Source organism: Ceratotherium simum, chromosome 5, assembly GCF_057802395.1.
Source record: "Ceratotherium simum simum isolate JZ-2026a chromosome 5, ASM5780239v1, whole genome shotgun sequence".
Classification (NCBI taxonomy): Eukaryota; Metazoa; Chordata; class Mammalia; order Perissodactyla; family Rhinocerotidae; genus Ceratotherium; species Ceratotherium simum.
Window position 1 is genome coordinate 20,508,540 of NC_141904.1, and position 15,146 is coordinate 20,523,685.

Below are 15,146 nucleotides of genomic sequence, written 5' to 3' on the forward strand. Positions count from 1 at the left end.
ACTGTCTAGTTCCCAAAATGACTGTTTGAAAGACTTTGAAAGAAAGTTCAACTGAATATCACTTGTTGAAATACTGGCCTAAAGGTTTTTTATTCTCCCGGCTTTGTTGCCCTTCATCTAAATGAAGCAGTGGACTTTCCTGAAAAATGAGGTCCCATGCTGTTAGAATATTGTCCACTTCACAGGGGGGAGAAGCACTTCCTCCCCAGATCCATGTGTGAATGCAGATCAGGAAATTAATGGTACTAATGTCCCTCTGGTCTGATTTTGCTAAAAAGAGTGTTTCAACTTCTATTTCCTCCCCCTACACTTCACCCTTTTATTGGATGCCAAAGTTTGCAGCTGTGACCCCACTATAGGGTGAAAAGAATCAAATTCGAGTACTTCTGACAAGTGCATCCCCTTTAGCCTGATGCCAGGCAGAGCTGGCTATTTGTTAGCCCTCAAATGTCAGCTGGGACCAGTGTGAGTCCTTGTCACTATTTCTCATCCTCTGACAAGACCTAAGGCCTTTTTGAGCCTGATGCAGTTGCTTCAGCTGCAACAAAGCTACGTGAGAAATGGGATTTGCAACAAATAGGCTTTTCTCTGTAGATCACTGCTCCAGCTGGGCATCCCTACTATTTTTATCCAACAGTCCTAAGAATGGCAACATCACTGGCAACTCATTGTTTGTCGATCATTATTACAATGAAAGGTTTGAAACCCTAATTATTACTCATTCTTTGGAGCTGAGATAGAGGCCTGGGGCTGTAAAATAAGTTTGTTTGATTGCCTACTTGATTAGCCACTTGTATACCCAAATGCCCATTTCTTAAGAAGGAATATTTCCTGGGAAATTGCTTATCTTCCTAGCTTTTGTAAAAGGCAGGAGCTAGTACTTAGTAGCATTCTCTTCAGGCCCTACAAATGGAATTGTTAGCATTTCTAGATAAGTTAAGAGTGAAAAGAGGGAACTCTGACCATCCAGGTTCTCAAGAGTTAAGTCCCCCTGGTCTTCTTTGAAGAAAGATAATGTGGAAGAAACAGTCTGTAAAGATGGTCTATCCATACCTGGTAACCCAAAGAGTGGGTTATTATGTTGCTGAGAGGGTTGCTGGTGTCACTTGGAGCCACAGGGGTAGGTAATCAATGTGGATGATACACATTGACAATGGACAGAAGCATTTCTGAGACCAAACTTATTTGGGAAACAAGGGATATGTTGCCTTTCTTTAGTCAGATGTTGGCCTGGCTACTGCTTACCAGTGACCCTCGTTTTGTCATTTAGTCATGTGTCTTCCCCATCCTCTTTGCTGAAAACCCCCTGGAGAGAAACTGTAAAGTCTTCCTAACATCCTTTTGCTGTTTGTCTTCTGTGTTTCCTCTGTGATTTGGTTCATCCTAAGTTCAAGAATAATATCTACATTCTTCTAGGAAATGGTAGTTTTTCTGGAACAAGTGACAGTCTGTGAATGGGGAAGGGAAGGGATAATGATTTTGTCTACAAGACAAGAACCACTGGTACCTTCTTAATGAATAGGGTGGAAAGGGTGAGGAGTTTGGATTCAGACTTAACCATAAGAAGGAATGTCAATTCCTTTATCATCTGAAAGGTTTTTCTTGTCATTTCTCGATAGCCAGCTATAAATTTTTAAAAACCTATGTTCTCAATCATTATGCTACACTGCCCTTACCCAAGGTCAATGTCTTCAGATTACTTCATTCTTGAAGTTTAACTTGATTATTTCTTTACAATCATGTAAACATGTTTATATATTGAAGGTTAAGCACACCAACATGAGATTTGAGGCTTAAAGGCAAATACATAGAGTGCAAATCCAGCTGTGAAAATTTTCTTAATCTGTTTCGTGAGTTCACTTACCAGTCATAATGTAGCGAGAGATCAGTTTCTGGAGTCAGACCTGTGCTCAAATCCCTGCCACACCACCTCTTAGCTCTGTAGCCCTGGGAAAATTACTTAAACTCTCTGTGTCCAATTTTCCTCAACCATAAGAGGAAATTAATAAGACCAAATTCGTGGGGTCGTAAAATTAACAATAAAGTGACCACTAAAACAAAAGCTTTACTCAATTTCTCTTTCCTTTCAGATTTTATTCTACCTCTTTTCCTCACTTTATAGCCAAAATTATTGCAAGAATTGTCTTCATGTGCTTGCTCCATTTCCTTCGCTCTTCCTCTCCTCTTCACCCTACTCCAGTCTGTTTTCTGCCTCAACCTGAATACGTGTTCTTTGCCCCCAAACTTACTATCTTCTTTCTATGTCCCTTAACTCAGTGAATGACACAACCATCTGATCCAGGGATGCATTTATGATGCCTCCCCCTCTCTCCTTATTCAGTCCATTTCCAAATTCTGGCTATTTTACACCTAAATATCTCATAAATCTGGCCTCTTCTCTCCATCTCCATGGCCACCATCACCTCTTGCCTGGACTACTGCAAGAGATTCTTAATTGGTCTACTCTCATCCACCCTGCCACCTATCCGTTCATTGTCTCCACCATGACCAGTGCATCTCCCCTTTGTGGCAAGTTACATTTGTTTACTTGACCATTTGGTTAATTCCTATCTCCCCCACTAGAATGTAAGCTCCATGAGGTCAGATATTGCGTCTGACTTTGCTTACCACTCTGGTGCTTAGCATCAAGTCTGGCATAGAGTGAGGGCTAAGTAAATATCTGTGGAATGAATAAAGCATCTGCCACATAATATGTACTCCTTAAATGGAAGTTCCCATTGTTGTCATTGTCATCATCATCATCCCCATCATCACCAGGTGATTTTTTACAGAAATACTCTTTCCTCTTCAGGTTATAGCAGACTGAACGTTGGGATCTAAGAATAGCTCCCAATATAATGGCGATTTTAGTTGTCATCGCACATTGTACATTGACACTGAATCACGGAGAAGACCTCAATTACTCCTATTGGCTTGTTTGAGCATCAGTTTCCTGATGACTGACTTTCTAGCTTCCTAATGAATATATTAAAATAGAACTCTAGAGATTATAGGTACAGAAGATGTATATTTAGACCTTGGGTTTCTTTCCCTCCCTGCACCCCATCCTCCACTTTGCACAGAGGTTTTAGTGCTAATTTGAGATCATTCTGAAACTTCATCCACTTTATCTTAACATACATATCAACATTTTCCATCTAATTTTGATATAAATACCTCCACAACAATTAAGCTACCTCCTAATTGACTGAATTATCTGTAATTCCTCAGCACTCAGTCTCTTACATCACGCGCCATAAGAGGAAAGAAGGAAATAACCTGTTTTTAGGAGAGGGTTATGGAAAAACTTTGGAAAATAGATAGACATGGATGTCATAATTTCAAGCAGAGCTGTGAGTGCAGAATTTTGTAGAAAAAAAATTAAAAAGTAGAACTGCGGTTATATGACTACTATCTCCACCTTTTGTTTCCTTTTGTGCAGATTGTTTCCCAGAGAAAGCTGTCCAAATCTTTGTTGAAGCACGGGAACACGGCAGGGAAATCCTCCATCACGGTAAGCCCTCCCTAAGCAGCCGTCTGCCCAGGTGCCCAGATGGAGCTGGCTGGTCCAAAACCAATGCGTGGGAAGCAAACCCTCTGGCTATCGGGAGTTGATGCCACAATTGCTCAACTATCAAGTCACCCCTTTCTTTTTTCCTTCTTTCTCCTTCCTCCGCATGCAGTTTTGACCCTCCGACCCCTAGGAAAAAGGTGTAGAAAAAGGATTTGAAAGTGAGGCCATTTCTGCAATTAATATGTAGGTTTTAGCGGGGGACAAAGATGGAGTTGTGAAGCACAGTAAGAATGTGGAGTGGAGGTTTTCAAATCTTCAAAGCTACCTATCCTTGCCTCTCCTTTTTTTGAGAATTAAAAATGTGCTCTAAGAGTTTATACCAAAATCCTTGTCAGGAATTCTCTGTTCTTAGGAGTTAAGGGCTTAGATCCTTATTCTTTCTCTCTCTTTCTCTCTCTTCTGTCTCAGAAAGCTCAGGGACAATCTTTTTAAAAACTATAAATTAGAACATTTCTTTGATAACCATTTAACCATTGATCTGCAAGGGACGTAGGGACCAGTTTATTCCCCCATCCTTTGCTGGTCTGACTCAAAACAGTGGAGAAATATTACTCCTCCTCCTACTTTGTAACTTCCCCTCCACCAAAAAAAAAAAAAATGTGTATATATGTATATATAATTATTTATGGAAGTGCCATCCAGTGCTGTGTGCAATTCTTTTAAAGAAAGAAGCTCTTCCTAACTGCTGCTCCAAGTATCTCTTCCTCCAGCTTACGCCCCATCTCTCATATTCTCAGCTCAGCGTAAATGAAATCTAGTTATCTACTGCTGTCTATTCTAAGGAGTTCTCTTGTACGCCTGGAAATGCTATGCCGTGTTCACTAGGGTTGTGGAAAACTCCTTGCCCAACATCAGTCTTTGTTGATTTTTGGACCAAACAGGAGCTAAATTTGTTCATGAATTCCTTGGCTGAGTGGTCCAACCACTACTGCAGCTGATGCGTGCTTTTCCTATAGGTGATTGCTGAAGAATTATCCGGCAACGATGACTACGTTGAACTTGCATTCAATGCACGGAAATTGGATGACAAGGTAAAGTGTTTGGCATTAACCTTATTGAAGGAAGTAATAAAGCTAGCACACAAAGTTTGATCAGATTTCTCCCTGCAGCTATTTTTTCCCTTTCAACCCACATTATTAAACAGATGAAAGATTTCAGAGAGGTCTGCAAAGTAAGACTTCCTCCCACTTGAGAAGCAGTTAATGAGAAGAGGGAGGAACTATAATTAAAACATGCCAGTTTTATTACACCAAGACTTCATTTGGTGCCCAACTGCCACAGGTCAGATGTGCACAGGTAAATATGATTTAACTCCATTGTTAGGGACATTTCAAAGGAAAAGAGAAGACATGAAAGGAAAGAAAAGCGATATTTATTAAGCACCTATATTTGCCAGGTACAGAGTTAAGAGCTTTTTGTGCACTATCACGTTTAGTCATTTTTATAAATCCTATGTAACAGGTATTAGTAACCCTGTTGCAGATGAGGAAACAGATTCAAAGATGAAGCAGCTTGTCTAAGGTCACTCCATGTGTTAGTCCCGATAACCCAAGAAACAGACACCAAGACAGGATTAAATACGCAAGGATTTTATCAGGAGAAATGCCTGAGTGGGGACCACAGGGAGAACATCTGGGAGAGACGGCAGACTACAATGCAAGTCTGACCATGAGTAAAGGAGAGCGGGAGAGAAGGGTGGGTGGCAGTGTCCTGGAATGCCATGCAGTCTAAGGAAAGTTCAGCAAGGCCATCAAGGAGTCCTAGAGCCAAAATCAGCAGCAAGAGAGTCCCATGTCTCCCATGCCTGCCTTAATGTCCCCTACACACGCAGTCACTGGCTGGAGCAGCCCCTGGGAAGGCTGGCCTCGGTGCAAGTGCAGGGGGGGATTTCAGAGCAGAGCAGCTGGGGCCTCTGGTCTGTTACACTCCCTGTAGTGGGAGGTCTGCAAAGCACATTCTCATGGCCACCATACCCTGCCAGTAAGTGGTAAAACTGAAGTTTCGGTTCCGTGTCAGTCTGACTGCCGTCTGTATTCTTTCTATGGTATCTCACAACTTCCACCTAATCATAGGCCATGTTACTCCTATTTATATAGAAAAAGTTCTGCAGTCTCCAGCCCTTAAAAAAAAGATGTCCTCCCCAACCACACCATATATTTATGATTTCCCTCCAACCATATCCTCAACTCAAAAAAAAAATCACATCAATAAATATGTTCACAAAGGACTCCATTTTCCTGGAGTGCAACTAGAGAATTGGAGATTTGGGGATGTGGCACTACTTTTTCAAACAATTGCTTACAGGCATTAGGCTGGAAAAGGTAAAACGATGTCTCATGTAATTCCCTGAAATCTTAAGCAACAGCTTATATTCTGGCGTATCTCATTCACTTTCACCTACAAAAAGTACTCAGCTTATTTATATATTCATTAATTCACTCTTATTTGTTCATTAATTCACTCATTCATCATTCATTTACCAAACCTTTGTTGCATGCTTGTTATGTATCAGGTGGCAGGAAAAAGACATACTTTAAACCACACTCACACTCACAACCTGGAATTCACCATCTAACTAAGTAAAACAGAAATTGAAACAATGAATGATATAATACTATAGCTGTGATAGGATGTAACTGATGTATAATCAGAGTGTCCTGAAAAGGGTAATTCATTTTGCCTGGGAACATCAGGAAAGACTTTATGCTTATGAACAAATTATATTTGGATTTTTTTAGTGTCCTGATTGTGTAGATTGTGTGAAACTTTCACAAACTGCTCCCTTTTGACATTAGCATGAGCTGGGCTCTGGGAGCTGCAGTGTGCATTGATGTCGGTTGGGTATAAGCTTTTAACCCTACTTCCTTGTGACTGTTATGCTCCTTCTCCCCCATCATCTCCCCAAGTTTCGGAATAATTCACCAAACCACTTTCTAGTCTATTTCTTGGTGCCATTATAAGCCATTGGGTCAGTGGGTAGCAGTTTTAAGCTACTCACTTAATGGCTTATAATGGCTTCTTTCCACTTAGTAGTCTCTCAATTCCCTCTCGTTTGTCCTGTAACTGACTTATGTTGCAGTGCAAAGGGGCTTGGGGGGTTGTTAGTGGGCTCATTGGCTCTAAGGTGTTGAACAGTTTCCCTTCGTTCACATGAACACTTGCTCACAAAACTGAAAGAGCCCCATGTAGCACTTCATATGGTTCTAGATGGCCATTCCCACTCTTTCCTGCACTGATTGTCCAGGGTCCTGGTCGCTGCTCCAGTGCTGTAGACTCCAGGTCCTTCATAATACGGTGGCATCTTACCCAGACTTCTTAGTAATCCAGAGAGGAGCAGGCTCTGTTCAGAACAAAGCGGAGTCCCCTGCTCTAGTTTGGGCTAGAAAGTGAATAGTCTTAGGAGGAAAGAGGGCAAAGTTGTAGAATTAAGGAGTAAGTTGATACCCTGAAGATCATCTCATACAACCTCTTCAGGAAACAAAGGTTCTGCAAGGTCTGATGACTTACCCAAGACACCACTGCTTCACTGGTTATCTATTGCTGCATAACACACTACCTCAAAACCTAGTGACTTAAATTAACAACTATTTTATTGTATGTCCTGATTTTGAGGGTCAGAAATACAGGCAGCGTTCAACTTGGCAATACTTCTGCTCCTTATGATGTTGACAGAAGTCACTCAATGATACTCAGCTGGTGAAGGAGCTTGTTTAGAGATTCCAGTCTAGTTTACTCACATGCCTGGCACATGGGGTGGCTGAAAGGCTGGGCTCAGCTGAGTCGGTCAACTGGAGTGCCTACATAGTGGTCTTGGGTTAGTCACACTTCCTACATGGTGGCTGGCTTCTCCCAGAGAGAGCATCCTGAAAGAACCAGGCAGAAGCTGTGTGGCCTTTTCTGACCTAGCCTTGGAAGTCACGTGTCATCACTTCTGCTGCCTTCTGTTGGTTACAAGTGAGTCATAAGGCCAGCCCAGAGTCAAGGAGAGAGGAGTTAGACTCCAAACCTTGATGAGGGAGTGGCAAAGTCATATTGTAGAAAAGCGTGTGTACACTGGACATTGTGATGGCCATTGTTGGAAGATACAATCTTCCACCATATTTTTGTGATAGAACCAGAAGACGACAATATAATTATTTCATGTCACAGATGGAAAAATAGTTCTCAGAGGTTCTCAAGGAAGACCTCTTTCTATATTTTAGCATTAAATGATGTTGTAGCTACCTACATTTTAGCAGTTGAACTTATCATATCTATTAATTGAGAAAATATATCATGACTAAAAGTCACCAAGATAAATAAATCTATTAATTAAAAAAAAATTTTTAATTAGTATCATGAGAGCAACTAATTTCTATATACATGTGAAAACTTGCAGTGTGAATATGTGGGGAAAATATGCTGTATCCAATTCAGACAATGGTTATAGGAGATCTGGATCCCCAGTCCTTTTGCAGTAATTCTGGTAATCCCCAGGTATCCAAACACCTCAGGTAGGAAGCCTCTAGTCTAATACAATTGCCTTCTTTTACAGATGAGAACATCAAGGTTCAGAGATGTGAAATGACTTACCCAAGGCCACACACACACACACACACACACTCGCAAATAATCAATGACAGAGAGGGACTCAATCTGGTTGCCTAAATAAAATCTAAATCTTCCTTCAGGGCAGAGGGTTAATGAATACAAGTTGGATTGATCTCAGGATACAGTGGACTTGGTAATATTCCCATGTATTTCGAGGAAGTAGAAAGCCAGGGAGAAGGGAGTTGAGGGTGTGCAATAGGCGGCAGTCCTCAAAGTGTGGTCCAAGGTCACAAGACCCTTTCAGGGAATACATGAGGTCAAAACTATTTTCATAATAGTACAAAGACATTATTGTCCTTCTTCACTCTCATTCTCTCACACACGTGCAATGGTTTTCCAGAAGCTACATGATGCCTAATATCACAACAGATTGAATGTAAAAGCAGATATGAGAATCCTGCTGCCTTCTATTAAACCAGTCATTAAGTTGATTTGCAAAACTGTAAAATAATACCATTCTTCTGACTATGTTTTAAATTTGGAAAATATAATTATTTTCCATTAAAGGTGCTATTTTTGTTATGATATAGTGGGTTTATTTTTATTATTTTTAAAAGGATGCAACAAATGAATATTTTTTAAATTTCCATTTTAATTTATAATGTACTAAATATTAATAGATGTAACCCTCATAAACAAAGGCTCTTTGGGGTCTTTGATAAATTTTAAGAGTGTAAAGGGGTCCTAAGACCAAAAAGTTTGAGAACCACTGTTGTAGGGTATACTGGGAAGCACTAAGTACTTTTGTAAACTGCAATGACAAAGAAATGCCTCTTTTCTTTTGATAGAAATAGTCATTTTTAACTTGCCTTTCCAATGCTGTTCAGCAGACCAGCAGCCATCTACCTAAGATGGAAATCCAGAGTCCTTGAAGTCTGAGAGGTAGTCTTCAATGAGAGCCACACATTAGCAAATCTAACAAAGTAGATTAGGCTTGCAAGAAAAAACTTATTTATCTAACGTTAATGCATTTCACTTAGTGGAGAGAGGAGCTTTCTAACTTCTAAAGCACATTTATTACATTAGCACCTAGTTGGCAATTAATCTAACAAGTGGAGATATGAATGTAATTACTTTGGAACATTCAAGCTGACGAAGTATTTTTTCTCCTCCCTTTCCTGAGAAAGTATGCACATTGGTGTGTTGGAACTGACTCTTTACACTGGTGGTCTCCACATCTGTAATAGTAATCATTATAGACTGCATTTTTCGTGTTCCCATGATGCTAGTTTGATGGAGTGCTGCATAAGCAAACAAACCTGTCTCTAAATCAGAGGTCGGCAAACTTTTTCTATAAAGGGCCAGATGGTAAATATTTTAGACTTTGCAGGCCATATAGTCTCTGCCCCAACTACTCAGCATTGCCTATGAAGCACAAAAACAGCCATAGACAATACATAAATGAATGAGTGTGGCAGTGTTCCAATAAAACTGTATTCACAAAAACAGTCAGTGGGCCGGATTTGGGCCACACACCATAATTTTCTGACCCCTGTTCTAAGCAATGTTAAATCTCTACTTACTATACTGCAGTAGATTTTACTGTGTTCGAGTATGAAAACTAATCCAGCCTGCATTAATGATAGCAAGTTATAATTAATGAGCATTTACAATGTACCGGGTGTCAAGTGTCTAAGCTACATTATCCCCAAAACTCATAACTCTATTCTCAAAGGTGAGTATTATTATTTCCATTTTACAGATGAAGCATAATAAGGTTAAATGATTTGCCCAAATTCACAAGGCTAGGAGACTGTGGAGTCTGGATATGACCCCACATCTTTCAGACAATCTTTTCTAGTTTCAATATTCTATTTTCAAGATCACCGTCTTGGAAATGCACTGCTTCCTTTTCTATTCCAAATCTCAGTTGATTGCTTATTGCCCTCTCGCTTGACTCAATTTCTTTCACATTGGACTAAAAGGGCAGATCAATATGGCCTCCAAGTTATTAAAAAATTTCACCATACCAAACTTCAGTATGCCTATATTATTAATCTTCATTGCACTAAACTGTCCCAAGGGCCATCTTAATGCTGATGGTCAAACAAAGAAAGCTGAAAATTCCAGATTGTGGTCAGGTAGCCATGCTGTTAGACCCAGAGTTCTTGTTGTTGTTTTTTTTTTATAATTTTATTTATTTATTTATTTTTCCCCAAAGCCCCAGTAGATAGTTGTATGTCGTAGTTGCACGTCCTTCTAGTTGCTGTATGTGGGACGTGGCCTCAGCATGGCCGGAGAAGCGGTGCGTCGGTGCGCGCCCGGGATCCAAACCCCGGCCGCCAGCAGCAGAGCGTGTGCACTTAACCGCTAAGCCACGGGGCCGGCCCAAGAGTTCCTGTTTTTAAGCTACAAATTTCTGACAGTACATTTACGATATTTTTGAGCTGCTTGTGAGTTGTCTTATTTCTAGGAATCAGATGCCTTCTTAATAGTAATCATCCCTGATATTTGTATAGTGCTTTACAAAGTGTCCTCATGCGTTCTCTCTTTTACTGATAATCATCATAGCAGCAACATTCTTTGAGTGCTTATACTTTTTTTTAAAATTTTTTATTTTTATTTATTTTATTTTTTTCCCCCAAAGCCCCAGTAGATAGTTGTATGTCATAGCTGCACATCCTTCTAGTTGCTGTATGTGGGATGCGGCCTCAGCATGGCTAGACAAGCGGTGCGTTGGTGCGCGCCCGGGATCCAAACCCGGGCCACCAGCAGCGGAGCCGGCGCACTTGACTGCTAAGCTGCAGGGCCGGCCCTAGTGCTTATACTTTTTGAATGCCAGGTGCTAGACTCAACACTTCACGTGCATCAGCTCCTCTAATTCTTCCACATTGCCATGAGGCAAAAGGTGGTACCCTCTACATTTATGGATAAGGAAGCTGAGACTTGAGGAAATTAAGTATCTTACCCCAGATCATCCAGATTGTATATGGTGGAATCAGGATTTGAAAGCGCTCCTAAAGCCAGTGTGGTGCATGTTAGATTTTCAATTACTTAAGGGCAGAGATTGTATCTGATCTTTCTTTCCTTGATTTATAATAAGTCCTCCTGACAGCAACTCCGTGCTAACCATAAATAATATTTTAAAATAATGTCAAATAAAATAGACGAAGCATTGCAATATACTACCAAGAGAAAAAAATAGGGGACTAAATATATAGAGTATGATTATAGTATACTCTATATACTCTATAGTATATAGAGTATGATTACAAATATATTTTTTTAAAAGGAAAATTTTGTTTAGATTCTAGAAAAACATTTACTAAAATGTTATTGATAGTTGTGGAATTATGAGCAAGATTATGGACTATTTTTTTCCTTTTTTCTATTTTAGACACCTTTTTTCTATTTTTAAACAAAAATGATTTAAAAAAAAGTTTAAAATTATCATAAAAGGAAAAATAAAAGTAGCTGAGTTCCTCCAGTGTGGTTAGCAATTTTTATGTACAATTCACACATTCTCGAGGGATCAACAATCTATTTAAGGAGGCAAAGGCTGAAGCTCCTAGAGAAGGAACCCAAGAACACCTAAGAACAAGCTAATGGGGCCCACACCCGTTAGGGAAGGGGGTGGAGAGGGAGGTTCCAGTTCTTCGAGGTGAGTGTTGAAACAGAAATAGGCTCGAGGGGCGCATGTCTTGAGTAAATCTGTAGAGGTAGGAATCAGCTAGAAGTTTGTCTTGGAGGGAAAAGGGGCCATTTTGATGGAGAGACAAGGTTTGCAGCGCAGACTCATTGATGAAAGCAGCCATTGTGGGTTCTTGACAGGATGAAGGCTGCCGTAATCAGGCACCTTCAGAAATAGAGCAGAAGGGTATTTTCCAGACTCTGGGTGTTTTGGACCAAGGCGTTCGGTTCCTGGTTGGGTCGGGAGGACAGCCAAGGGGAAGACAGATATCCCTACCTCCCATCGCTTCTCTTTCTAAGCTATCCCACAAAGTTTCTAGACTGATATTCTTCACTACAGGGCCAATCATATTATTTTCCTGCTCAAAATCCTTCAGTGACTCCCCACTGCCTCTCAGGGCAAGTGCAAGGACTTCAGATGAGCATTTAAGGCCCTTCACATCATGGAGCAGGCTTTGCCAGCATTGTCTCAAACTCCTCCCCTACGTCCTTAGGCTGCAGTGTAACTAACTACTTGGTGGGCCCCCTTTATGTTTACTCTTTCACAGCTTCATTCAGTCTGTTCCCTCCCTAGAAATATACTCCTCACAACCATATTTTCCAGTCAAAATCCATCAACTCCCCCTCTTCTCTGTTACACATTTATTCATTCATTCATTCATTCTTACTTAGCCCTTGGTTATGTTTATTTGTGTACTTGTCTTTCCACCAATCTAGATGGTACTTTGGAGGACTGAGAAGAGATTATCCATCCTTATATCTTAACATCAAACACAAAGTTTCCATGATCAGTATATCCTCTGAGAATATTTTGTTGAGCTGTAGACTAGGATGGCTATAGGCTTTATTCTGCTTTGCTGCAGTCTAGATTTCTCAGGGGAAAAAATCACCTGGTGAAATACATAATAAGAGTGTGATGACTAAGTCTGTTGCTCAGATGGCCTCCTATTCTATACCATTTCTTTCTTTTATTTATGTATTCATTCATACATTCAATAAACACTATGTACCACTAAAAGCTAGACGCTATGGAAAATGCTGAGGAAATGGTAGAAATAGAAAAGAAAATAAGACATAGTTCCTCCTCTCTGAGAGTTTATAATCTATTGGGGTAAAAATCAAGTTTAAAAGAAGGATATGGATAGGTCTGCTTCCAGTAATAAAGTACCTGTTTGTTTTACATTATTCTCCCACTGAAAACAACTATAAACACTGGATAAGATACAAGAGACATCTGTTTGAGAATCCTAAGGCAGTCAAGATTTGAGGGGCCAAGAAACTGGAGAGAAGAGAGATTCATTGGGGTGATACAGACATTCTATGCATATTTTCCACTCAAGACAATTCCTCAAGGCTGATTCGTAAAATACTGTGGATAGACAAGCTGGGACGCCTAGCAGAAAATAGCTACTAAGAAATAGAGAAATTGAGCAGAGGAACTGGGGAAGCAAGGTGAAGTCCAGGTTACTGAGAAAACTAGGGCTAAAGATTCATAGATGCTTCAGAGAAGGGAAGTAGTCCAACAGTCTGAGTGACTTATCCTCTCAGGCGTTCACTAATTAGCAAATAGCAGCATAGAGAGAAACTGAACAAAAAGCTAGAGCCAAGAGATTATGGAGATAAACAGAGCCTTTGAGAATCTCACAAATGAAAATTAGCGTTGAGGGCTTGTCAAGGAGGAACAGCTCTCATAAACATTCAGCCTTTCAGTTGGAGCCCTTTAAGGATTATACCCGAGGAGTAAAGGAATCAGAAATAGATGGGGCCTTTACAGACTTAAAAAAACCAACTTCTAAATAGCTCAGTGACTGCCTCCATTCTAACTGCTTGCCAGGAGCTACAGACTCATCTAAATCCTTTATAATCTTTTTTACACAATGTCTAGTGTTTAATAAAAAGCAAACAAGCATACCAAGAGTCAGAGCCAAGAGACAGATAATAAAAACAGACCCATAGGTGATCCAGATATTGTAGTCATGAGATGTAGGCTTTATAATAACTGTAATTAACATGTTTAAGACAGAAGATACATTGCTTCTCAAAGAACTGGCATTTGAATTGATCTTTGAAGAATACTTTGGATTTCAATCACCCAAGTTCTTGCTTCTCAGAGGACTTGGAGTTCAGATGCAGCTCATTCTAGCCAAGGGTGGGTCGGAGGGATGAAGAATAAAGCAGGGAAGGGTCAGATCCAAGGTATTTGATCCAGGGCTGGATCAAATGTGTTTGTGCAGGGGGGGAGGGAAAAACTCATTTCTGTTTATCTGTCTATTTTAGGATTTCTTCAGTAAATCTGACCCATTTCTGGAAATTTTTCGTATGAATGATGATGCAACTCAGCAGCTCGTGCACCGAACTGAGGTGAGAAGAGACATCTTCAGCTGAGCCATCTCATCTCCTAAGATGATGAATTGACCTGTGTTGAGAAACCCCTTACATTTCTTTCTTTCTTTTTTTTTTTTGTGAGGAAGATCAGCCCTAAGCTAACATCTGATGCCAATCCTCCTCTTTTTTGTTGAGGAAGATTGGCCCTGAGCTAACATCCGTGCCTATCTTCCTCTAGCTTATATGGGATGCTGCCACAGCATGGCTGGAAAGGAGTGCATCGGTGCGTGCCCGGGAGCCAAACCCGCGAACCCCGGGCCGCCGCAGCAGAGTGCATGCACTTAACCGCCTGTGCCACGGGACCGGCCCCCCTTACATTTCTTAATGTCTGTAGCTATGCACTCAGACCTGGAGTCCTCACTGTCCTCAAAAGGACTCTTTACTCTCAATTTAGATGTTAGAAGAGAAGACCCTCTCTCACCCAAATTTTTCATTATTGACCTTCAATGCAGACAGCAACTTATTAATAATAAAAATATGAATGCTAGCTAACATTTAATGAGAGTGACTAGGTGCTAAGCCTTGCACTCAGTGATTTTATATGCATTATTTTATTTACTTCTCACAACAATCCCTTCACATGATTATGATTACCCCCATTTTACAGTTGAATAAACTGAACTTTTAGAAAGTCAAGTCACTTTCTCAATTCTCACAGTTAGCAAGGGGTGGAGCTGAGGTTTGAATTGAGTTTGTTTGACCCTGAGCCAATTTCCACTTTTTATTTTATTTACAAGCTAGTCCAAGAGAGATTCTGTGGGGGTGAGAAGTACGTTGATAAGGAGGAAGTGGGGTAGTTGTGATGAATGACGTGGAGCTGGGAGAACACTCTGTTGTGCTTACACGCCACTGGAGGGGTAAAGGAAGAAGGAACCCTCGTGACTTTCATAGGGTGATGGTAGGGTGCCATGTTCCCACTACCCCACACTAGAAATCCAGTTCCATCGGAAGTAATAGAGTTGCAGGT

The 15,146-nt window shown here is 40.6% G+C and overlaps 1 protein-coding gene across 1 annotated transcript in view; it reads left to right on the top strand.

Annotated features, from left to right (window-relative positions):
- The window catches only part of CPNE4 (copine 4), a 467,697-nt gene that overhangs the window by 327,767 nt on the left and 124,784 nt on the right, over window positions 1-15,146 (top strand). The window contains exons 4-6 of the mRNA XM_087430567.1: window positions 3,443-3,514; window positions 4,531-4,605; window positions 14,072-14,155. Of these exons, the coding sequence (XP_087286693.1) occupies window positions 3,443-3,514; window positions 4,531-4,605; window positions 14,072-14,155 (231 nt within the window). The remainder of the gene's footprint in view (window positions 1-3,442; window positions 3,515-4,530; window positions 4,606-14,071; window positions 14,156-15,146) is intronic.